The 25,589-nt window shown below is 39.3% G+C and overlaps 1 protein-coding gene across 3 annotated transcripts in view; it reads left to right on the top strand.

Moving 5' to 3' along the window:
- Positions 1-25,589, top strand: part of DLC1 (DLC1 Rho GTPase activating protein) — a 283,634-nt gene that overhangs the window by 225,020 nt on the left and 33,025 nt on the right. For all 3 annotated transcript variants that reach the window (XM_063310381.1, XM_063310382.1, XM_063310383.1), the window contains 2 exons: positions 15,013-15,084; positions 20,338-20,419. In XM_063310381.1, the coding sequence (XP_063166451.1) occupies positions 15,013-15,084; positions 20,338-20,419 (154 nt within the window). The remainder of the gene's footprint in view (positions 1-15,012; positions 15,085-20,337; positions 20,420-25,589) is intronic.

Genomic DNA, 25,589 nt, shown 5'->3' with positions numbered 1-25,589 from the left:
GCTCTTGCCAGAAAGATTTTCCAAGATGCTTGGGATGTCTTGATTCAGGTTTATTTCAGAAACACATGTGATGAAAAGTACTTGAAGGAATACTGTTTGTGCTTGAGTATTTCAGTATTAGAGGTTTTCTATGTCAGCCACTGATGAAATAGTTCTTAATCTTTATGACATTCATGCAAAGCCATTGTTAAAGTTCATGGATTTCAAATAAAATACTGGGATGATCTTTCTAAGATTTCTCAGTCATTTTATGGCAGCCTGGACAATTAGACACTAATGTGACCTGGGCCTCTTTTTTTGAAACCTATAAAATCCAGTGTATATGAGAGAAAGAGATTTTAAAAAACAGAAAGAAAGAACTGGAAGTCCGGCAGAACCTCTTTCTGGCAATTTACAGGCCAAACAGCCTCAGTCTTCTTCCAGTTTTAGAGCAGTGAAGTATAAAAATCACTGTGCAATTCTTACACTTTTTTCTGTAGTTCCTAGCTAAGAGAAAGATTTGTGCAAGATGCACTCTGTGATGAAGGAATTATCTATGCATGTTAAATCCAGTTTTGGTGATACAAATATTTGCATTGTGCTAAAATGCACAACAGGGTCAAAACTTTTCTTAAGACCTATAAAATTCAATGCTGGATTGCCCGGCCAACAAATGGGGAAGGAGCCTAATATTCAGAGTGCGTGTAATTGGGTGTAACAGGTATATTTTAGAGGGGTTCAACCGAAAATCTTCATAATCTCTAGTGTGAAGCGAGCAGTATCAGAAAAAGTTCTTGTATTGCTTGTGGGCCAAGAGGGCATTATGTGCAAGTTTGCCACTGACTTCAGTGGCATGGTCCCACAATCTGTAAAGTATGAAGGTTAAACAGGATGGTCCTGTATTGTAAACAAAAGTTTCTCTAGCAACAGGAAGAAGGAAATGAGACTATGCAACAGAAGTGACAGGCTCCAGACAATGTGAGACCCACCCTAGCATTTTTACTGGATCACCAAAGACCTAAAGGCACAAAAATAGCTTCAGATGTTTCCCCTTCCTCTTTAAGCTTATTACAAAAGTATTACTAAAGTCCAGTGCATAGCGTCTTACAGTCTTCCATGTTGGTATAACATTGGGATGGACAACTAACTTATGGAGGCCACTTAACGTTTTTTAATGAGGATGAAAGTCACAGTTTTTGCAGTGATGATGCAAAATGGTATGGCTCTTTCACAGGGTTGGATGAAATTTGCCATTGCTTTCTTTTGGTTGTTTTGAAGATAGGGGTAGAATTAGCTTTTTTCCTTTAACTTCATGAAGTTTATTTTAGGTGTTCGAATGATTGCGTGTTTCCTATCTCAAAATAAGGAAAAATTGAGCCACCCATTTTCAGCACCACTGACTTTTGAACAGGGCCCAAGGACTACATACCCTGAAGACCCCTGGATTGGCCACCCCAATTTATTGGGGCAAGTGTAAAGGGCAATTATAAGAGGCCAAGTAACTCTGACCTTGTCACTTTTCTTGTGCAATCCAAAGTGTGACCAGATAATTACACACAGTGAGATACAAAAATGCTGGCTTTGCTTAGCAAAGTTCCCTATTAATTTCTTGGGTAGCCTTGAAATAAAGCTTTCACTTGATCTGTTTTCTTTCTGTGATAATGCAATTTACAATCACCTTGCTCATCAGATATGTTATTCTGCCAGCCCACAATAGGGTATGCCTTGCCAGCCTGAACTGGCACTACTACAGCTTTTTTTGTGAACATTCAAAGGATCTCTTAAGCATACCTTGGAGATTGTGCAATGTTTCACTAGCATGCTTAGAAAAAAACTCATTCCCAGTCAACTGTTCGTGTGAGTTGTGGCACCTTTTCATTATATATTATATTTTTTAAAAAAATCTTTGCTAAGCATTCATGATTTATTAGATATTTTAAAGCTTAGAATTCATGAATTGAGTGTTCCTATTGAGGCAATTAATCTCAACAAGTTAAACCATTCCAGTCATGTTTCTTACCTTATTTCTGTGCTACAAGGGTTACAGTGACTAAAATAAATCTTATGTGGTGAAGAATGTCAAGTTGTCTTTGTTTATTTTTGATTCTATGGCTGATAAATATCAAGGAATGTGAAGGCTGTTCTTTCTCCAGCAGGAAGAACTGTAGATTAGTAGGATGGGCTATGCTAGTTAAGCCAAGTTTACAAATACAATTTTTAATGTGTTTTCTCATCCTCTGGTAAAATCCATCTTTCCAGCAATAATGAAATAAGATAGTGGGTGCCTTTGGAAGGAGTTTAATTATTAATTATAGTGTACTGTGACAGAGGAATGTCTATATGAGGGCCTCCTGGCAGGATTTTTATGTTGGGGTTGTGTGTTCAAAGAGGAGAAGTAGATACAATTGGGCGTAAGGTATGCTGGTGGTTTTTGATAGGTGCTGGGTTCAGAGAACTTGTTTGGCACCTTGCAGTCTGAGAACTGGCATGCTAAGCAGGTTACAAATCATAAACGGGGGACCCAGCAGGCAGGGCTTAGGAACAGGTGGCAGTGAAGGGCAGAGGAAGGAGGCACTGCCTGGCTTATAGGAGGAGTGGGATTCACACATTGGTCTAGGTTGCTTCCTCTACAAATTTGGGGCATCTTGGTCTCAGGCTGCTGCTGGTAACTGCCAAGTTTATATGAAATAAGATGCATCCATCAAAGAACCAGTGGTGAATGAGCGTGTAGACTTTACATGCATTTCGGAAACCTGGTTGCATAGCACTGGGGGTATGACCATCTGGGTTAGAACCTATTCTGGGTTTCTGATTCTGCAGCATCCACAGTGCCAAGCTTGGTGGAGAAGATGGTGCTGTCATCCTTTGTGCAATCTGGGCAGGAACTAGGAACCCTGTTCTGGAGGTTACTGGATATGAAAGCCCTGTACATGAATTTGAGCTGTAGGGATAACTAGGATTGCTGCTTGAGACCAGCAGAAGTCTTCCAGGCTTCATTTCCAGGCTAGTGATGAAATTGCTGAAGCTTTAATGTTCTGGGGTTGGGTCTGGGGCAGGATCTGGTCTGGTTCTGGAATACATGGTTTCCATGGGTCTGCCATGCATACTCTCGGCCCTTAATTGTGAAGATGGATATAATCTCATTTTTACTTCAGAGTAGATGAGATGTGATCTGGATATGGAGGTCATTGACATCTGTCCTTTGCTGTAGTTACCTTACTTTCTGGTCAGGCTACAGTTTGTTAGCCCTCTGAACCTCTGCTAAAGGTCCCACTAAGATTGTCTGCTGCAGGTGCCTGATGGATCTTGATGGCATTCTACCAGTGCTTGGGGATTTTCTCAAGAATTAGATAAGCAGTTTGGTTTCAGCCTTGTCAGTTTTAGCATAGGTTACTTAAAGGACCATCTTACCCAATATGATTTTGCCCATCCTGTGAGGACAACTACTGAAGAATGAGTCTTGGCAGGAGGTGAAAAGAGAACGAAGGCAGACAGAACTTCTCAGTGGCTGCATACAAATCAAATCAGTCTTCTGGACCAAGATAAGCTGCTTCCATATTATAAGATACGTGGCCCTGGAGATATACCTGGCCCTCACTTGTGGCATTCAAGAAGATGGTTAAAAAAAACCCTCCTTTTTAAACCGACCTTTGATACCAAGTATTTGGGGGGGGGGGAACTATCATTGCATAATGAGTGTGCAGTGAAATGGTAAGGTAAAATCTCAGATCGGATATGTTCTATAATAACTTTTTCCCAACCAGATGCCATATTGGGAAAAGCTATTCTAGGCTCTAGAACAATTTGACTAAGCCCTGAATTACTTCAATTCTAACCTATAATATGGATCTGAGCACCATTTACAGGTAGTCCTTGACTTACGACCACAATCGGGAACTGGAATTTCCATCATAAGTCGATTCACCACATGACCAGCCTCGATTTTACGACCACTGTTATGGCGATTGTTAAGCAAATCATGGGTCATTAAGCAAATCCAGTTTCCCCAATGGGCGGTTTTTGCCAGAAAATGGCAAAAAACATTGCAAAACACAATCACGTGACCGCAGGACGCTACAACCAGTTGTAAATGCAAGCCGGTTGCCAAGAACCCAAAATGCAATCATGTGGCCCTGGGGGTACGTGTGACATTTTGCAACACTCAGAAGTGCTTTACAGGACATAAAGCACCCATTCCAAGACCACTGTAACTTCAGACCATCATTTAACGAACAGTTGTAAGTCGACTACCGGTAGCTAATTAAACACACTATTTGGTTTGCATCAGCCAACTACAGTAATGGTTTGTTTACTTAGAATGACTGTTAATGCAAGTATAACTTGATTTTTTTTTTTTTATGAAGAGCCATCAAGTCAGTTTGACTCTTAGCAACCACATAGATAGGTTTTCTCCATGACAATCTATCCCTAACTTGGTCTTTCAGGTCTTCCAACAGTGCACTCATTGCCACTAAATGAATGAATGAATGAATGAATGAATGAATGAATGAATGAATGAATGAATGACTTTATTGATTAGTCAATGGACCATATCAAATCATTGCCACTGTTACTGAGTCCATTCACCTGGTTGTCCTCTTCTTCTCTTTCCTTCCACTTTTCCCAAATTTAGAGTCTTCTCCAGAGAGCTAATGTGTTGCATATAATAATTTGAGCCTGGCCGTTTGTAACTTAACTGGGAACTCTGTATTGATTTGTTTGATGATCAATTTTTTTTTCTTGGCTGAAGTATAATTAACTGTCTTGAAATTCTAGAGGGTGTAGTCCCAAAATTCTGGAACATCAAGTTAAGAACACCCCTTCTGCGAAACTGTTCTCATACCTGTGAAGCAAAAAAAACTAGGGGAGAAGTTCTTAAACACAGAAAGTATTATTATATATGTATGCATATTTTGTATTGTTTGTTCAGTCTCTGAGGGCCTGACTCTCCTCAGAAATTTACCAGAGTAACAAGGATAGGGAATGATTTTGCCTAACCTTTTTTCAGTTACGTATTGTCTCCTCCTCTTAGCCTGCTGACTGAGAATCTGACCACTTGCCATGTATCTTAGTTATCAACACATCTACTTGAAAGTGTTCATGATTTCAGTGAAGGTAGCTGTGATGACAGCTATTCTGTTTTGGTCTTACAACAAATGCAACATTTGATTCATTTGGGACTTGGCCAGATACATTCTTTATGAAGTGTCATGAATGCTGTCTATGAAATTTGCCCAGTGTGATTTTCTTTTAGGCCTCCTGGTGTTTGTTGAAACTCAGCTGGTAGACATGATCCTGGTTGGTGCTTGGTTAACCTTTGTGTATTCAGGGGCATTTAGAGAGGAAAGCTACTATTTGTATTAATTAATAGAGGCTAGATTTTTTTTTTTTAGTAATAAAGAGAGGACGGTACAAATAAGATCACTGACTCCTCTGAATGTGTCACAGAACTAGGTGTTCATTTGCAAACATTTTCCATTTTGATAAGTGAATTTGACGAGAGTTCATCCTTCTAAAGAGGAACACATCATTAACTTTCAGGACAAAACTCATCAGGTTTTGTTTTGTTTTTTGTTTTTAAATAACCTATATTTGAAAGCAGGGATGCAGTGGTGCTGCGGGTTAAACCACTGAGCTGCTGAGCTTGCCGATTGGAAGGTCGGTGGTTCGAATCCGCGTGACGGGGTGAGCTCCCGTTGCTAGTCCCAGCTCCTGCCAACCTAGCAGTACGAAAACATGCAAATGTGAGTAGATTAATAGGTACCGCTTCAGCGGGCACGTAACGGCGTTCCGTTTAGTCATGCCAGCCACATGACCATGGAAGTGTCTATGGACAAACGCCAGCTCTTCAGCTTTGAAACGGAGATGAGCACCGCCCTCTAGAGTCGGACACGACTGGACTTAATGTCAAGGGAAACCTTTACCTTTGCTATATTTGAAAGCAGCCTTTTTGAAACTGATGTCCAGAAGTTCAGCTTCCAATATTCCATGCTGACTTGGAACTCTGGGATTTGTAAGCCCAACACATCTGTAGAGTCCCAACTTGTGGAATGCCTTTATATACTGTATGTTGGACACATCATCCCTTTCCACCAATTTACTTCCTTCATGGTATGGAATATAGCAGGGTATTTCCAGTTGGGTTCTGTGAAACTTTGATGGGGTTCCAGGAGAGATTGGGGGGGGGGGAATCATTTGAATGCAACCCAGGAATATCCATAGCAGTTTTTCTATGATACAGAAGAAAGGTGGTGGCTTGTTCTTCTGAGAAAAAACACCATGGCTACAATTTTGGCTACAATTTTTATTGTTTCTAGTAGCTTGGAAAGTTCTATGTCTTTTGATAGATATAATCTTGCCTGTTGTTCCTTGCTCCCTCCCTCCTCACTCTTGCACCTGCCTGCCTGCCTGCTTTTTAACCCACGTTGCCAAGTCACTGTTTTGATGTTTGCTGATGTTTAATAAATAAATATCAAGCTATATTTTTTAGCTAGTTGTACTGAGTGGTTTATGTGCTTGCTCTGATGTAAGTACAGAAATTGAGAGTGTGCTGGGTGCAAACTAAGCTGGATATTACCCACGGTAATTTTCTAACAATACAATGTTATAACATTTATGAATATACAGGTAATTCTAATTGGGCAATTTTTTAAATCACTTGCCGATTGTTTGTCTGGGGGCTTTACCCCACACCTGTAACTTGTTTAGCAAGCAAACATGAAGAGGCAAGCTAGTACTGGAATCTAAAATTTATCTTGGGTTAAATTCATTATTTATATGAACATTATTAGCATTAGTATTATTATCCATATTTAACATCCTGATCAGAATCCGCCATTTGGCAGGATATGAGACTGCCAGCTTATCAAACGGTAACTTGAGCTCTGTAAGCAGTAATCACTTGAAATGTGGCTATCCTGTGTTTTCATCTAATTAAGATGTATTTTATTAAACCTTATAAGGAAGAAGAATTTGAAAACGAGATTGTCCTAACAGTCAGAAATCACACTGAGACGAGGAGTAGGTCTCTAGTGTTTATTACTGCTACATAAAATAGAATCCTAACAAACTGAAGAAGCGTGGGAAAAACCCAGACAGATAAACCCCAAAAGTTAAGGCGGGTCTGATCTGTGTCTCTTTGAATGGCTGCTTAATTCCTCAGTACTACGCATGCGTTTTCCCCCCTGGATAGAGGCCCCTTCCAGCTCGCCATCAGTACTCAAGGCAGAGATTGTTCTTTGAGTGGGTCCAATATGCAAGAAAGACAAGCAATGGAAATTCTTTATTTGATGTTTATTGAGTTGTTCTTTTCTGTTTGTTTCATAATGGGCTCTGAGAATTTTCACTGTTAATAAATCTGATAATGCTGAGTTAAGTATCAAGTAAAGAGGACAGCTTCACATTAGCTCTTATTTGTACATTTTATATATAGACACACACACACACATAGATATATATACAAATGCACACACACATCTATAATATGTCTGTGCCAAGCCAGCAGTTTCTTTCCAAGAGTCATAACTAATATATTTATCAGTATGAAGAATGTAAGCTTTGTTGCTGATCTGTTTTTTTCTAATAAATCTGAGGGATAATTGCTGTGGCAATTCAGTTTTGATTAGGAGCCAATTAAAAATCTCTGTTTGAATTCATAATGGCTGTGTTTTTGTTGAGACAACAACAGAATACAATCAAGTCATCATCAGATTGATAGAATTGCTCAAGCCTCTGATTAACTGTTTAAATATTATAGGTTCAGAAGGACTTAGATTTTCTGGGATTGTTCTCATTTTTAGTTCCTGCTCCTTGATTTCCTAGATCAGTTTCATTTTATGGTTCCTTATTCCAAGCTTGTAACACTTTAAAATACAGGTAGTCCCTGCTTAACAAACATTCATTTAGTGATGGTTCAGACTTAAAGTGGTGCTGAAAAAAAAGACTTAAGACCGGTTCTCACATTTACAACCATTGCAGCATCCCCGTGGTCATGTGATCACAGTTTGGGCACTTGGCAACTGGTTTTCATTTATGACCATTGCAGTGTCCCATGGTCATGTGATTGCCATGTTTTACCTTCCCGGCTGGCTTCTGGCAAGCAAAATCAATGGGAAACCGTGTGATTCACTTAACAACCACATGGTTTGCTTAACAGCTATGGTGATTCACTTAACAACTGCTGGAAAAAAGGTCCTAAAATTGGGTCAGATTCACTTAATGACCGCTATGCTTAGCAACTGAAATTCTAGTCCCAATTGTGGTCTTAAGTGAGGACTACCTGTATTGGCAAAATTCAAGAAAAAGAGGTAGCAATGGTACCCTTCCCTGAAATCCAAAAATAGCAGCTTCTTGTCCTACAGATATTTTGGACTATAATTGCCACAGTCCTTTGCTTTTGGGCAAACTAGCTACCACAGAGGCAGATTAATATTCAAAGCATTTCAGAGATGCCAGTTTGCTAAACCCTCTTTTAATGCATACGGTATTTAGTTGTGTTTCCTTGTCAGATACTTGGAGTTGCTTTTCAGACCCTTCCACATCCAGCATTTTGTTCTAACATCTAGAGTTTTCCAAAGTTTTTTCCCTAACTTCTGATCTCCCTGTGATATCCCTGCCTGTGATCATGGATTCTTCAGTTGTTCCAACCACAGCCTTACAGGAAGGATCTTGCTCTCTTAATGACTGTATGCATTCTTCCTTCAAGTACTTAGCTCTTCTTAAGGTGGTTCCATCAAGTGCTACTAAAGCTTCATTCTCAAAAATCAGGTATTCTAAGGAAGTTTATGATCTTGTCTGAGTTCTCTTCCAGAATTAACTCTTTACAACACATAGGTGTCCAGGTGGGGTAGGGGGGTGGCAAATTACAAAAAGTGCATTCTGACATCATGATGCAGACTCTGCAGTGCATGATTCAAGTACAAAATGGGCAAAGCAGTTTGTCTTTGTGGCAACACTGCTATTTATCTGTTGACTTATGTAATTCTCTAAAATGCTGTATATGGTATGATGTGACGTATATAATAATTCTGTGTGATGTATTGGCTACCCTGTAATGCTTGTTCTGAGATCAGCTTTCAGATGTTGATTGTGGTTTGCATGAGTCACTCTCTTAAGTCATATCAAAAGACCTTCCACTGGTGTGACCACCCTGAATTAGTTGCTCAAATAATTACTTTCTCTCTGGAATTTCTGTAAAGAATTACTTGTCTAGAAACAACATATAACAACTGGATATGACAGAATAACTAGGAAACAGATTACTGGCTTTAGATTGGATGGCGAAGAAGGGTGTAGTAGTGCAACAGATGCCTATTAACTGAACATTTTTTGTCAGTAGATTTTCAAGGACATGAGATTCTTGTTATGCTGAAGGCTCTCTAGTTGCTGATAAACTGGGAATAAACTTCATATCTGAGAATTTTACCACATAAAAAATATTTCTTTGCCCTCCGTCCGGGAAACAATGAGACTGAGCAGAGATTCTGTAAGTCTCTGCTACAACTCTAGGTTCTAATCATTTGTAGCTTACAAAATGCTAATTTCTGTTCTTTTTTCCCCCTGGTTGCATAGTTATATCATTCTGAGATGCTCACATTATTTTTGGGTAGAATTCCTTTGTTTTTATTTTTTGCTATTGAGACTTTGCTTTCTAGAAACTATATTTTGTTCCTGGAAAGTCCCATGCTCTGCTTGCTAGGGAAAAATGTGTCTAATGATGTTTGGCAAGATAGAATGGAAAAGAGGTTGATATTTGAGGCATTGGTATTAGCTTTACTTAACCAAGGAAGTATGCAAAGTTTACATAGAAACAGTAGAACTGTCTCAGTTGGCCAGAGTGAGTAAAGCAGCATAAATTATGAATGTAATGAAAGGATGCATCCAAACAGGAAAAAAAAATGTGGTCTGATTATTTAGATTGCTTTGTTAGCCTCTGTAGCTCAGTGGTATACTGGTGAACTTTTTTTTTTTAACTTGGGCTCCTGGTATGCCCCTTAGTGATCAACCTTCTGCCCCTTGGTCCAGAAGATGATGTGCACCCCTGCCTTAAGCCAGTGCTGAGGGGAGCAGTGGTAACTGCTCCTTGTCCATTTAGAGACAAAACTAGGCAATCTGAAGCATGTAGGTTGGGGAATATGTTAGGGGGGGTCAAAACAATCCAGATGGTAGGTGTAATTAAAGCCCCTCCCTTTTTTATATGCCATACGTTACTGTAACGGGGTAGGACTTTGTGCAGACATAGCTATCATCTTGACTTTTTTTTACCCTCTGCAGATGCCCCTGCTTGTAAATCAAACTCCAAGAGTCTTGTGGCCCCTTAAGGACAAACCAGTTTTATAACACATGCTTTTGTGGATCTCAGTCCACTTCATCTGACATGTTTGTTGATCTCATTTGACTGGAGAGGTATTTCAGTTTTCAGGTCTTAATATGAAAGTTACTTAAATCACATAGTCAAGTCCTTATCCCAAGAATGTGTTCTTGTAGTTTAATTTATATTTTTGGAAATTGTTTAGGGAAGCTTCCTAAAAAATGACACCTATTTTTCAGCTTTATAAAAGAGTGCCTTGCCATCTATTTCAGTCCATAGGTTGCTAACATTTAAATAATCATTCTTGGGTTTCTACTTGCAAATATTTGCCTACTGTATATTTTTAGTTTATGAGTATTTTGCATGCTGCTGTCATGAGAACCTTAACTATTCATTTTTTAAGATTTTTAATCCCGCCTTTATTATTGAAATAATAAACTAATAAATAAAATAAAATAATCCAACTGCATAAAGGCATGAGCTAGTTTCACATTTCTGATTCAGTTTAAATGTTGACAAAAATGATCAACAAATTTTATCTGCCTGGAATGGGATGGTGACCGAGTCCAATGAATGAATGAATGAATGAATGAATGAATGAATGAATGAATGAATGAAAGCAAGAAATATACAGTATTTTCTTGCATTCTGATTCTGCAACCCAGCACCTATCAACCAGGCTCGGTGTCGTGTTAAACACATCTTTACTTTTGGTGCATGGGTTTTTAAAAAATCAAATAACATCAGCTCAGAGGACTAATGTTTATGAATGCTGCAGATGTGAAGAAGGAATGCAGCCTTTTCCTTCCCAGCTGAAGTCACAAGCAGTCTTAAGAGATCTTGTTGGGGAAAATATTCCTGTTCTTTCCAAATGAATCAGATCCCATCAAAGGAGATTCCTTTCTGAGGACTGAAGCAGAGGAAGAGTTACATACCCCTCTAGGCCTCTGGTTATCACACACCCAACTGATAATATTTGCCTCTTTTAAAACCCTGAATGTTAAATACAAAGATAAAGTCACATTAGATAGTCCTTGAACACATTTGATCTCTGCTCAGGTTGTTCAGTCCCAGCCTAAGGGTAGAACTAGACAGCCAGATACCTGAAGTATTTCTTTGTCCTTTTGACATATAAAAGGGCAGGAGGTAACAACTAACACAGAAATAGGCTGAAAGAAACTTAGTCTTCCTTCTCTTTAGTTTATTGTTCTCTGTTGCTATTAAGCGGATTTTCACTAGGCCAGCAATGATAACTAGAAATTGCTTTAGGTTGGAAAGGCGAAGTGCTTATGGCTTAGGATTTGCTCTGATTACCTGGGTTCTTCTATATGGTTCTTCTTTATGTGTGAATAACTGCATTTTATATATCAGTGAGATCATGCTTAAGATGCATTTAATTAGCCTGCTCAAGTCAAGTTTGGTTCAGAATATATGCCTTTGTAGAATTGGAGAGTCACTCACTACTAAAATGTTTGTAAGTTAGAAATGGACAAAAAGGACATTGAGGTTGACTGACAGATCTCTGATTGATTTGCAATGGATTGGTATGTTTATGGTTTCTACTTGACTAAAACAGTAATAACTAAAACATTCTCTCCACCAAATAAGTAAGGGGGGAAAGGGGGGGATGGTTGCAGAGAGACCAAGAGTTGGTTTTGAGGTGAAATGAATTATGAATTTGATGCTGGAATGCATGGCAGGCCTTCCTGCTGTTTCCCTGTGCTCATAAACACCTTGTTCCTTTATTCTTAGCACATGTCTGCAAAGCTGCTACATAGCGCTAAATTGGTGCACCTCAAGATATTAGTGTAAAATGTAGTAGATTCTATGAAGTTTGATGTCTGTGTCCCTCTGATGTGGATTGCATAGTTGATATGAGAAAAGCACAGTGCTTTCCTGAGTTGATTCTGCGATATGCTGAAACAGAATGGTTGCAGTGCATGTGTATGAGAGAGATTACACAAATATAGCTAGCATAAGATGTAACAGGATGAATGAAGCCTAATATTGCGGCCTGCCTGCTGCATGAGTCCCAAGCCAAAAAATGGCAAACTCCTTTGGGCCTTGTCATGTGGCAGCACCTAGCTGTTCTTGGATTATTTCAGAAAGCTGAACGAGGTCAGAAAATACCTGAATTATACCTGGATAGGAGACTAATAAGAAACCTTAGGATAGCCTGGAAAGTAGAAAAACAATCCCCAAAGAATGCAGTGACAACCTACTTTTGTACTATTGTGAAGAAAACGAATAAGGGCATCCATTAAATTACCTGAAGTCAAGCCTGCTCAAAGACCCTGATGCTTAGAAAATTAAAAAGGCAATTGAAAAAGAGGATGACCAAAGACATGGTGGCTAGATACTATCACTGCTGACACAACCAGACCCTTACAGGAGCTTAAAAGAAGCACCTTCTGATAGACAGTCCTGAAGAATTGATGTCCATCAGGTCATGAAGGTTCAGATGAGAATGAATGAATGAATGAATGAATGAATGAATGAATGAATGAATGACAGAACAATTTCATAATTGTATTATAGCTAACACTTCAGAAGTTGCCTTATACATCATGTTTACACTTTTAGAAAAATGAGGGGAAAAACAAATCGTTGGATTATAGTAGCTTTCAAAACAGTCCAGTTGTATCTGAACTTTTCTACCCTGGCCTTCAAAAAGACTAGATATGACCAAGGCTAAATAAACAGTAAAAAATTGACTGTTGGCCACCACTGTTCAGTCAGCCAAAATCTTGATGGCAGGAGATTTATTTTGATGCTAAATGTTTTTAAATGGGGAAAGGATGCTACAGTCATCAAATGAATCATTTAGGCCTGGCAAACAGACTTAAAATATTTGTAGGATTTGGGAAGCTTTGAAAAAACAGAACTTTCATTTTGCCTCTCTATTTAAACATTTAAAACTTAACCTCATATATGGTTACTCAAAAGGAAATCCCACCATATTCACTGGCACTTACTCTTAAAGTGACTCTTTTTTTTTAAGAGCTAATAAAACAGGATGTTACTGCCAATTGCTGGATTTTTAAATTTTAACTTCCTAACTTGAGAACTATTTATTGTTCCTCATTTTGTCATAACTGAAGTTTGAACAATTTATGGACTTATTTATCTATATTGGCTTTCAGAAGAGATCACATCTAACTAGAGGTTGTGGAATTTCCCAATCTATCCTTCTTCCCCTTTCCATCAACTCATGAATATTTATAAATGTAATTAGGATTTGTTTCAAAAATAATAAAATAAGCTCCAGTTATGCTTCTGAAGTGATTGTCATGGAGGACCAATGCAAAGGAAAGCCTTGTATGAAAGTAGCAGTGCCGCACTCTCCTCTCAAAATCTGTTTTTTGAACTGTTACCAAAGAGAAAAAAAGCATTGAAATGGGATGGTTACATTCCGCTGAGAAATTCTTTTAACTACCCATTTGTTTGCATGGCTGCTTATTGGATTAATCCCATCCCCAAATATTTTCTAGGACCCAAAAAGACCTTGATTCAATTCTGTGGCCTCAGGTGCCCTTTTTGTCTTCAGATATGCAGTTGAGAATGACATGAAGAAAAGGTAGCAAAGGAGCAAGAATAAAGCACATGAACAAGAGTTGGTCTACTAGTTACTCAGAACAATGAATAAGCAGCCAGAAAGCCTTCAGAGGAACCAGGGAGTACCCTTAGGGGTTGAAGCCCCTGCAATTCCTTTTTTTTAGCCTAAGTTGGATTCTGGTGGCAAGGTTGGACTTGAGTGCGGACAACTATACCTTCAGTAATCAACTCCCTAGCATGCCATGTAGCTCTTAGAAGGTTAATCAGAATAATCTTGAGTTAAGCTCAACTGCTGATGATTTCATAGCCAAATCCATCTGATAAGAATATGGAAATGATCTGTCATTGACTTCTTCTGTCAATGCATATGTTCTTATGTTGGAATTAAATGTATATTTTCATTTTAGCTTGGAAATGTGGTACGATTGAGGCTCTAGAAAGTTTTTTTGTTCTCTTCAAGTAATCAATAAGCACAACAAACATTTGTTGAGGTTTTAAAAGCAAGTAATTTCTCCCAAGCGTTACCCTGGGAAGGTCTTCTTGGTTGTAGCACCTTTTTTGGCGAATACAGTTCCAGGGCAGATACTACTTGCTTTCTTTTTGATGCCAGGCAGATACTCTTTTTCTTCCACTTTAGACTGCTTTTTATAGTCTGTTTTATCCATTTAAGTGGCTGCTCTGTTCTGGTGAGTTTTGTATATTTTGTACTCTGTGTGCTTCTCCTGTGTAATTTTTGTTGCATTTTATTGTCCTTTATTCAAGTCTGAGGTCTGTTCAGAGAATGCTTTGTTATTGGGCAGTTTAAAGCATATATAACAAATAAAATGAGACTGTTGTGCATGAGAAGCTTCACCTGCCATACCTTGCAGCAAAAGCACCACGTTCATAAAATTTTCTCTGGACTCTTGCTGTTGTATTTAATATGAAGAATTATGCTCGGCATAATTTTAGTTGGTCATGGAGTAGTAGAATTGAATAATTCTATAAAGCTGTGAAAACAGAAGGTATAATCAAAAGTTAAAATAATAACACTCAGACAATAAGTTGCATTTCAGTTCAGATCATTATGGAATATGTGCACATTTTCCACAAGACGTTTCAAGTTTTTTATTTTTTAAAAAAGCTTGCTTTGGCAGTCACCAACTTGGAATTATCTTTTTTTTTTTCAGAGATTGAAGCTAAGGAAGCATGTGATTGGCTGCAAGCAGCAGGATTCCCCCAGTATGTTCAACTTTATGAGGGTAAGTAACAATACAGCTCAAAGTTCTATGATACTGCGTTTTAATAATGGCATGGTTGTGTCATTATTACTTTACATAGAATAGATAATAACTGTAGACAGGTTAAAAGGTGACAGTATCAAAATTAACTTCATATATATGCTGTCTATGTGTTTGGCATCTAATACACCAGGATCTTATTTTTGTCAAACTTCAGTACTGCGGGTAAGGCAATCAGATTAAGGATTTTGGAATTATTTTAGAATAATACAGTGCTATCTCAATCCATGTTCTTCTTTTGTCCTAAGTCAGGGTGGCAAGCAACAGTGATACGTTCCTTCTTTTTGCAACCCCACAACCCACCAAGATTAGCTGCCAAACTTCAGCAGCAAAATGACAGTAACATTAGGTAGACCAGACCATGAAATCAACTCTATAGGATGTTTCCAACTACTCTGTTGAGATTGTCTGTAATAACAGAATCTTGTAAGTCTGATTTTGCTGTACCTCCTCTTCCATCTTATAGTTCAGTGAATTAGGGAGGTGTCTTAAGAACATTATCTGGATGTTCTGGACTTAAAAAATGCTTTCACCCCTGTTGCCTTGGCAACGGAGTCTGCATATCTCCATCAACATCATCTTCCTTACTCTCTAAAGGTAACAGACATTTAGTAGCATGACTTTCTATCTATGGGATAAAAGACTGGAGGATGCCAACTTCTTCTCCCAGAAGCCCTTTGGATTTTTACACTTTGGACCCACCTTCCTGCCTTAATATAGCTGCTTGGAAGTTACTGCTTCTATCACTTGTCTTCTAAGGCTACCTCACTTGGTGCCCTCCCTATAATCCTGGCCTGTGAGAGAGATAGGACTTTTGGGGAATAAGAGTTAAAAATAGAAAGAATTATATAATTTCTGTAGCAAGACTTCCTGTCGTTCATTTATTCATTTATTTATTTATTTGGTAAATTTATATAGCCACCCATCTCACATGTATGAATCTGAGTGGCAAACAAAATTAAAAACACAAAAACAATATTGTACAACAAAATAACCAAAAACATAAAAACAAAAATAATATTAAAATATTAAAAAAAATAATCTGCACTCAGTTTCCCTAGCAATAAAACCACCTTGTAAACTCCATACCCATGTTATCCCCAGGCCAGATGGCAAGCCATGTTTTCAGACCCTTCTGAAAGGCCAGCAAGATCAGGGCCAATTTGACCTCAGGGAGAATGATCTTCCAGAGGGCAGGTGGCATGGCAGAAAAGGCTCTTCTCCTGAGTCCTGTCAGATGACATTCCTTCATGGAGAGGACCCGCAACATGCACTTCCTGCCGAACCTAGGGATGGGTAGATATGACTAGGGAGAGGCAGTCCCTCAAATAACCTGGTGTCATATAATATTAAGGGATGCTACTAGAAGATTTGACCCTTTCTCCAAGATAAATTTTCTCAAGAGATAAAATCAAACTTTATTAAAAAGGAAAAAAGATCAAATATAAGGTCTCTTTTTAACTTCATTTGTTAGCATGAAGTTACTCCCTGTTGAATGAAAGAAAGATAGAGCTGCCTCAGTAAAATCACTGCTGGTGTTTTACTGAAAGGGAAAATGCAGTGTTCCTGTCAGACCACAGGACAGTGATGGTCCACTACAAAGTTTTCATTTACTACATGGCTTAGGATCTTACAGGGTTCCAAAACCTATCAAGGAAGAATGACAACTTAAAGACAGTGACACCATATTAATGAACACAGTCCAAAATATATAACGATGGGAATTATGCACTGTTCCCTACTCTATACAGAGACAAAAAGGAACAACAAAATAAATCAAAGGTCTAATGCAGAATCCTCCTAAAAACATGTATCAATTAATACAGAAACAGCATAAATTTCAAAGTAAAGTTCTCTGCTACTTTTCCTTGGATCTTCTCCAGTTCTTTGGGCAATTTCTGAGAGTCGTAAGGCAAATGATAGTCCCCACTTTTTCTCAGCTTAGGCTCAGCAACCTCTTGTTCCATGTCCCCAGAAATCTCCCCTTGTCTTTTAAAAGAACAAAACGTTTTCTCTGTCTTGTGGGATAGGATTGAAGGAGACTCCTGAGTATACATGCTAAACCTCATGCTTGAGAAAAGGTATACAATCAAACTCATGCAGTGTCTGGTATTTAGACTGGCAGATAGGCTGCAATATTGTGGATGCTGGCTGGATGTTGTCAATAAAGTGTTTCTCTTTTTTGCCTAAATGAAATAAGAGTCCTATATATGACTGCTTATACATACCTATGCTGAATATTTTGAAAAGGATAGGGTACCAAAAATATGGTTCAGAATCCAGTTCTGCTCCATTTGACTTATATCAGCATGGCATTGCTATGCTGTGATGCTCATGAGTGGCCAGTTTATTTTTTAAAAAATTGCACTATGACTTCTCACTGGAAAAAAAAATGTACCCCAATCCTAAGGCAGGCATTGGAGCAGGAAGCCCAGAAGCTGAAGGATCGGGGGTTTAGAGCCCTTCCTAAAACTGGCCAATAAAGGCTAAGTCCTTCCCTTCCCCAATTATTAGCTGTACAAAACTGCTGATGTTCTTAATATAAGAAAGAAAGGGGCAATTTATTAGTGCCTGTGTTTGTGTATGTGTTTTAGATTCAAGTGGCTATATAGTACTCTTTCCTTGCAGTTTTTTGGAGTGGAAATTTTCTGTGGGAGGAAAAGCTGGTCTGGAAATTACAGTGCAGACAGAAAGAATGGGGGGAAAATTGGGAGGGCAGAGACTGAAGCTGAATATTGAGCTTCCTGTCCTGTTACTATTCTGTACTCATTAACTCTTTTTTTATATAATTGAATTTTTTTTAAAATTCAATTTCTAACTTAATTTTTAATTTAATTCTGGATCATCTTGCAATCCGTACCTTAAAACATTTCTAAGGCTTTTGTCTGCAAATAAAGTAATAAATAACTTGTTTCTTCCTGCATCTTACATACTCAACTATTTTGTTATAAGGAAATTCTTACTGACCATTCTAATGCTTCTTGGTGTTAAAGTTCTTTAAACATTGCAGCATCTGAGTGTGTGTGTGTTGACCTGGTAAGCCTGCTAAATGCCTGATTATGGAGATCTAGAGGTAGATTTCTAGTGAGAATTTACAGCTAGGATGTTCAGGCTTCAGGGTGGAGTTATACTTGCCAGACCATGCAAGATTTAACGGAGATAAACTATTTTAAAATTGGGCTAAAGTTGGTTAATGTCAAGGCTGTGCTTTAAAACATGACTCAGAAAGTCAACTTTTCATTGTCTTTAGGATTGTAAAAAATCTATGGCATAGATCAGAAGCTTTCTTGTAGTTGTAGTTGGACAGAAAATCCAGCATCAGCATCTTACCACAGCTGTTTGTTTAACTGAATAGAGATGTTTCATTATTTACTGTTGGACAATGCAGCCCAGCTAAACAGAGTGTTCTTAACAAATGATTGAGTTAGGCTTTAACTCACAGCTGCATTGGCAATGGTAGAGAATAATGGCACTCACAGAGACAACACTTGGCAGCTCTTTTGTTTATCTGTTTAAGAACCGGGTTTCCTCCTATTATATTCTTCAGATTTGGGCCAGAGACCAAGCCAAGAAGAGTCTATTTTAGAAAATTAAAGTAATAATAACAGTAATATAAAATATCTCAGCAGGATAGCTCTAGCTATTGTCTACCTCTTTTTTTTCTTCTTTAAAATTCTATATTTGGATGCTTTGATTTCTTTGCCAAAATTTCTAGGAAGCTTTCCTTCAAAACAAGGTAAACCTTTTGCTATTTTTCATAATTCATGTAAATAAAAATCTTGCCCTGATAGCAACCAAGTTACTGCTGCAGACTTCTGTGATGTGAGGAGATTAGAATGCCAACATTTTTAGTCAACATAGCAATTGGTTGAAGTTTATGAGAATGTGTAGTTCCCACTCATCTGGAGGGTACCAGGATAGGGAAAATTGTTGTAGAATAGGCATGGCAGTAGTAATATGAAAGTAGCTCATGAATTTCTGGTTTCCCAGAAGAAAAGGCAGCAAAACAAGAAGTTCGCTGAGCTTTTGACATGGGCTCATGCTCCATCTGGCTTTGATAAAATGCAGATTGTTCAATAATCCAAGTCTTGACATGTGGTAACAACAAGCAATGTTTTCAGTAGAATTTGCTACAATTCATAAAGTAGCATAGATGCTGGTACGGGGAAACCCAGGTTCAGATTTTTTTTACTCCTTGATAAACCCCCTGGATGACCAATAATTGTGTCAGTTTAACCTATCTTCTGGAGGAAAGATAACAAACAGTACATTATGTAAATACACTTCTGTGATCTATGATTTAGAGCTGTTGTCAGTCCTGTAGAATATAGGATCAAGGACCATCTGCCATTCAGGGATCTGCAGATGCTGGAAAATCCTACTTGTCTATTTACCACTGCAGGTTACTTGTAAATTTCCAGACTTCTTTCCAGATTCTCAGTGTGTTGCTTCATTCTTGCTCTCTCCAAGTGTTTATCTAAGACAGGTCTGCACAACTGACAAAGCAAATGCAGCTTGTCCCTCATGCATGGTAGCCAGGCAGGTGTTTGCCAAGCCTTTGTTTTTGCAATCCAGGCAGGCGATGGAAAGAGGAGACTTACTAAACCCATGTGGGTTACCACACACAGCTAGTGGGCTGACTTTTGCTTGATGGGTCACAAGAGCACAACCTTCCCCCCCTCCCTCCAGGGAAGAGAGACAATATAAAGCTTGTAGCAGTTGATCCTTCCTCCATTCAGCTCATAATTCCTAACAGGACATTAGTATCAGTCTATTAAAAATATCTGTTTGGCTCTTGGTAAACCTTTAAAAAAAAATTGTCTACTTTGTTGCTTTCCAGTGCTGCTGGAATTTTAAATCTGCTGCCTAAATGATGTATATACAGACCCTTGGAAGGTTTCTCCAAAATGTTAATATTTGTTTTAAAGGCCAGATAGATTTTTTCACAGCTCACACAATTTTGTATTTGGCTTCCTACATTATACCTTCCCTTCGCTGCTGCCCCCCCCACCTTTTCCTTCCTGTAACACACGGGGATGTTCATTCTGCAGTTAAAGCTTCTGCACGTTTCATCCAAGATGGTATAAAAAGAAATGTTTATTGTTACAGTTGGGTCCTTGTATTTGATCTCTTGGAGAGAGATGGTTTCTTTGAAAGAAGGTATCTATAGGAAGAACATTTTTTCTGATTGCTCATCCATCTTGATCCTTACAGATCTTATCTTTCCCATTGACATCACTTCAGTGAAGAGAGAACATGATTTTCTGGACAGAGATGCCATAGAAGCCTTGTGCAGGTATGTAACAAAGCCTTCTTTAGGAACCACATACTTGAAATGGAATGAGAGGTTGGCATCAGCTGGGAATACTGTATCATTCTTTATTCATAATCCAAAATATTATTTATTTTTTTTTTATTTATTTGTCAAATTTTATCACCGCCCCTCTCCCCCCTAAGGAGGGACTCTGGGCAATTTACAATGGAAATAAAGTTTAAAATTCAATACAAACTATAAATAATACAATGAATATAAATATGAATAGAAGATAAAAATATAAAATGTGATAAAATCCAGATGGCATATTATTATCTTATTGCCTTTTTTTTTATTGAATAGGAAAAGAGTGGTCTTCCCAGTGTTGGCTATATAGAATTGACTTTAAGGATATCTACAACTTCTTCAGTAGAAAGTTCCCAGATCAAGAAGAAAAGTTCCATTTGTGGCTATCTAACACCCAAACTTTGTTTCCTCATTCAGCTCGAAGTGATTATGGAGTTTTGTCTTAGGCTGTGTGAATAGGGCAAGATGACTTCGTTGCCTTAGTTAAAGTTGCTCAAATGGTCATACTGTAGTAATCTTTTGTGTATGTCAAGGGTGCTTGCTCCCCTGTTCCCACTCCCCATTCCTTATCTACTCACTTCCATCATATATGCACTTTATTTTTATTTTATTTATATATTTTGTATCAATTTCCTCCCCTTATGATCTTTTAAGCATGAGAAGAACAGTTCCATGATGGATCACACTAAATATAGTCCAGCCTGTTCTCTTACTCAGGTCAACCATATGCTTAGGGAAGCCCATAAGATAATACAAATACAGTAGTATTCTTGCTATATTTTCAGAGGCACAGTGCCCCTGACTGCTAACTTTATCTTCTGGGCACGTGTTTAATCTTCACTTAAAACCATCTAATTTGGTAGCTTTCATCATGTCTTAAATTCCAGAGATGCAGTGTATAAAGAAAAAGCAGTGAAGGAAGTTTCTCAGAAGTCTTTGTGGAAGGGATAAAATTAAACACTTCGTTTGCAACAGCACCACATTCAAGTCGTTTTGTGCCTTTTCACTCTGGTTGACTTAGACCTGGCACATCCATCTTGCAATCTAATCTAATCTAATCTAATCTAATCTAATCTAACACTGACCTAGCTCTCCTATCACATGCAATCTGTTGCACAGATAAAACTGTTTAAAATGGCATTACTTTTAACACATTGCTTAAATAACCCTTGAGAAAAATGAAGCTAATCATTTAACTCTGCAGGTTGCACATTAGCCACTCTAGAAGTACAACAGAACAGTTCAGATATGGATGTCAAGGCATGTTTCGTGTGTGTGTGTGTGTGTGTGTGTGTGTGTGTATTATTACATTTCAGTTATTCTCTATGCACATTTTATTATACATAATCACCATGTTTCTTTAATCACAGAGGCTTAGCATGTGAGTTTTTTTCCCCCCAAACTCTTGTATCTGGACAAGTATAGGCAAAGCATTTCAAAGTAGGTACAAATCTGTTTTTCTAAAAAGTATTCATCAGTTAAAAAAATCAAATCAATTATGTGATCTGAAGTCTGGAGAAATTCAAACATATTTAGCAAAAAAGTTTCTAAGTTACCTGTAGTCTATGCTTCATAATTAAACATGCATAATAAGCCAGCCTTCTAAAAAAGGGGGTTGCATTCTTGATTTAAAGGACACCATTCCCCTAAAACTTGAGATTTATGCATATACAGAAAAAAAAATCTAGTTAGGCAAGACTTGGTGGCACATGAATACAACACATATCTGTCAGTATGCTACCAGAAGATTGTACATGTGTAGCCTCGTTCCTTTCCTCTTTGGAGATGAAGATGTTCATGAAGATTATGTGACATATTTCAAGGGATCCCTGTGTCTCTTGCTCTTTCCTTTGATGGGTTGTAACACCCAGCATATCAGAATTGAAAACTTAATATTTTTAAATGTAGGGCAGTGAGTAAAAACTAATGCTTTTAGCCTCAAAAATGTTATCCTCCTAAGCCTTGGTTTAATTTTCACCCGAATTTTAAAAATCATACCTTTTTTTTGGAGTTTAATGTCTTTGTATCCTGAAAAAGCAAAACAAAGATATTTCCCTTTTTAGGGCAAGAACAGAATCCATAAAAGCAGATGTGGTTTTTTCATGCTCTACAAGCTTGAAGGGCGGAAAAAATATGTTGGGAGACTCCTCTAATTAAGGAAACAAGATCCAGAAGACATGCTTTTATTTTGTAAAACCACCCAGTTATATATTGTTTTTCTATGGTCACCTCATTAGCTATAGTTTATAAGATGTATTTACATATTAATCCAATGGAATTGCTGTTTGGAATCGGCTTTGTAGCATTGTTAATATTGTGATGAAGGATTACAGTCTTTGTGTAGAGATACGTAGTTTGCAAGGCAAGAGTATTTTGGACTAAGCTGAAACTCTGAAGCAAGGATTCTCAAACTCTGGTCCCTGAAATGATAAACGTATGTTTGTACTCCCATCATGAATAAAACGAATATGTCTCTCCTCAGTATGAGAGATGTACCAGCTGTCACTTTAGCTTCAAATGGGCCTTACTCCATTCTTTATCCCCCTTTGGGCATGCAAAATCAGAGTCCAGCCAGAATTTGGTTATGTGCTGGCTTTTTTAGGCAGAGCAGGACCATGTTATCACAGAGTGCCACAGTGTTCCAAAAAGCAAGTCTCAGTGTGCATCACCTGGCTGATCAGAGTGTGTGTATCCAGGAAGAGGAAGGGAGGGGAAGGAGGAGGAGGACCACCTCAGTTCCCAGAGTGGAGAAAGAGCTTGTCCTGCCTGTCTCCACCTTCCTCAAGAGTGATGAGGAACTGACTTATCTTTATTTACCTCCTTCAGGAGGGAGGACAACCTCAAGGATGGTTTCCTGCCCCCCTCTGAGTAGGAGACTTTGTGTCGGTGATTCCTTGGGACCCAAACTCCAGCATGCTGTCCGTCCCTGCTGCTGGAGAGCTCCTCACCCAACTGCTTGCATCTGACCTCACCAGATGGAGCAGAAGGCTATGACAGACAAGTGAGAAGCTGGGTGGGTCTGAGCCAAGGAAGCAGACCAAGCAGAAAAAGGGGCTACTAAGTTTGCTGAGTGGTGGGTCTTTGAAGGGAGAAGGGGGATGACACAGGCTTCAGAGACAGCAAGCAGTTGCACTGCAGCAAAAGGATTAGAGAGCAGAGTAAGGAAGTCTGTGGGTAGGATGGACAGTGACAGAGCAGAATGATCCCAGAAGCTAGTCTTGCAGAAGAAAATTCTGGACTTGCTGGATCATCTAACTGGCTGCTGCTTCTCCCTTGCCTTTAAGAGCTTATTCAGAATAGGCTGGCCTCTTCCAGCTGAACACTGATAATCAACAGGAGGAAAAGCCCAACACTACAGCCACAAATTTGAAGAGAGTTCAGTGGCAGTCCATCAAGGTGTGCAATAGTTCCAATGTCCTCGTCTGCAAAACAAGCCTCCAGGATTTTTTGCCTGCTGCCTTTCACCCTTTCCACATTTACATCCACCCACCCCTACTCCACTCCTCCTGCTGGTCTTGGGCCTCGCTCTGCAGTGCACCTGCCTGTCTGCTTCCTTCCAGTCCTGTGACATGCATGGCCCTTGGAGAGCACCAGTCTGGCTTTCCATGGACATGACCACCCACTTTCAGATTGGTACCTCCTTAGTTTTGCTTATGGCTACCTAAGGGTCTTGACACCACTTTGAGAACCTGATCTAAAGAACACATTTCAAGTTCATGTGAGTGACTCGATTTTAATTCTAACCATTTATTTAATACCTATAATAAATGGTTATACCCAAGGACCTGCTGCACAGTCCAGCAGAGGCCCTGGCTGCTACCTGGAACAGGGAAGTGGCCAGAGCCTTGGACAGGATCGTACCTGTGCAGCCTTTCTTGTCCATTCAAACCCGACACTCCCTGTGGTTTATGGAGGAGCTGAGGGTTCTGAAGAGGGTTAAGAGACACCTAGAGCGCCACTGGAGGAAGACAAAGACCAAATCCAACCAAACACAAGCTAGAGCCACATTTAAGGCCTACTTTGTGGTGGTAAGAGCAGCAAAACATCAATATTTCTGCGCTCTTATTGCATCCGCGGAATGCCATCCAGCAGCCATGTTTAAGATTACCCAATCCCTTTTGAGGAGAGGGGAGTCAGAACTCCATCTCCAGGGCCGTGCTGAGGAATTTTCTGGGCACCTGCAGAATAAAATCACTCAGATCCGTTCCAAGTTGGACTCCGAGCATGAGACGGAGTCTGAGGAGATACCAGGGAACATACAGTGTTATCTGGGAACAGTTTGATCTTGTTGAACCCGAGGAAGTAGACAGGATCCTTTGGTCTGTAAATGCCACCACTTTCCAATTAGATCTATGTCCCTCCTGGCTGGTAAAAGCAGCCCGGGATGTGACATGTGGCTGGGTCCAGGCGATGGTGAATACATCCTTGAGAGAGAGGGTGTTCCCAGCAGTCTTTAAGGAAGCATTGGTGCGCCCGCTCCTCAAGAAACCGTCCCTGGACCCTACCATCCTGGACAATTTTCACCCAGTCTCCCACCTCCCCTTTTTGGGGAAAGTGGTTGAGAAAGTGGTGGCGTTGCAACTCCAGAGGATCCTGGGTGAAATGGATTATCTAGACCCCTTTCAGTCAGGTTTCAGACATGGCTATGGGATGGAATTGGTCACATTTATGGATGATCTGTGGCAAAAGTGGGATGGAGGCAGTGCATCCATCCTCACACTTCTTGACCTCTCAGCGGCTTTCGATACCATTGACCATGGTATTCTTCTGGACCAACTCAGGGAGTTGGGGGCGGGCGGCGTGGTTTTGTGCTGTTTCGCCACCTTCCTCCAGGATTGGTCTCAGTCAGTGTTAATAGGGAGTGAGAGATCCACTCCCCGGTCCCTACTTTGTGGGGTTCTGCAGGGCTTGGTTCTCTCTCCGCTCCTGTTTAACATCTACATGAAACCACTGGGCGAGATTATCCGTCACCATGGGATGAGGTATCATCAATATGCGGATGATACTCAATTATACATCTCTGTCCCAGGTGAAGTAAGTGGTGCTGTGACCACCCTCTCTGAGTGTCTGGGGGCTGTGGGGGCCTGGATGGGGAACAACAAGCTTCAGCTGAACCCTGGTAATA

Source organism: Candoia aspera, chromosome 8 (assembly GCF_035149785.1).
Source record: "Candoia aspera isolate rCanAsp1 chromosome 8, rCanAsp1.hap2, whole genome shotgun sequence".
Taxonomy (NCBI): Eukaryota; Metazoa; Chordata; class Lepidosauria; order Squamata; family Boidae; genus Candoia; species Candoia aspera.
Note: the sequence above shows the minus strand (reverse complement) of the source record. Positions and strands in the feature narration are given on the sequence as shown.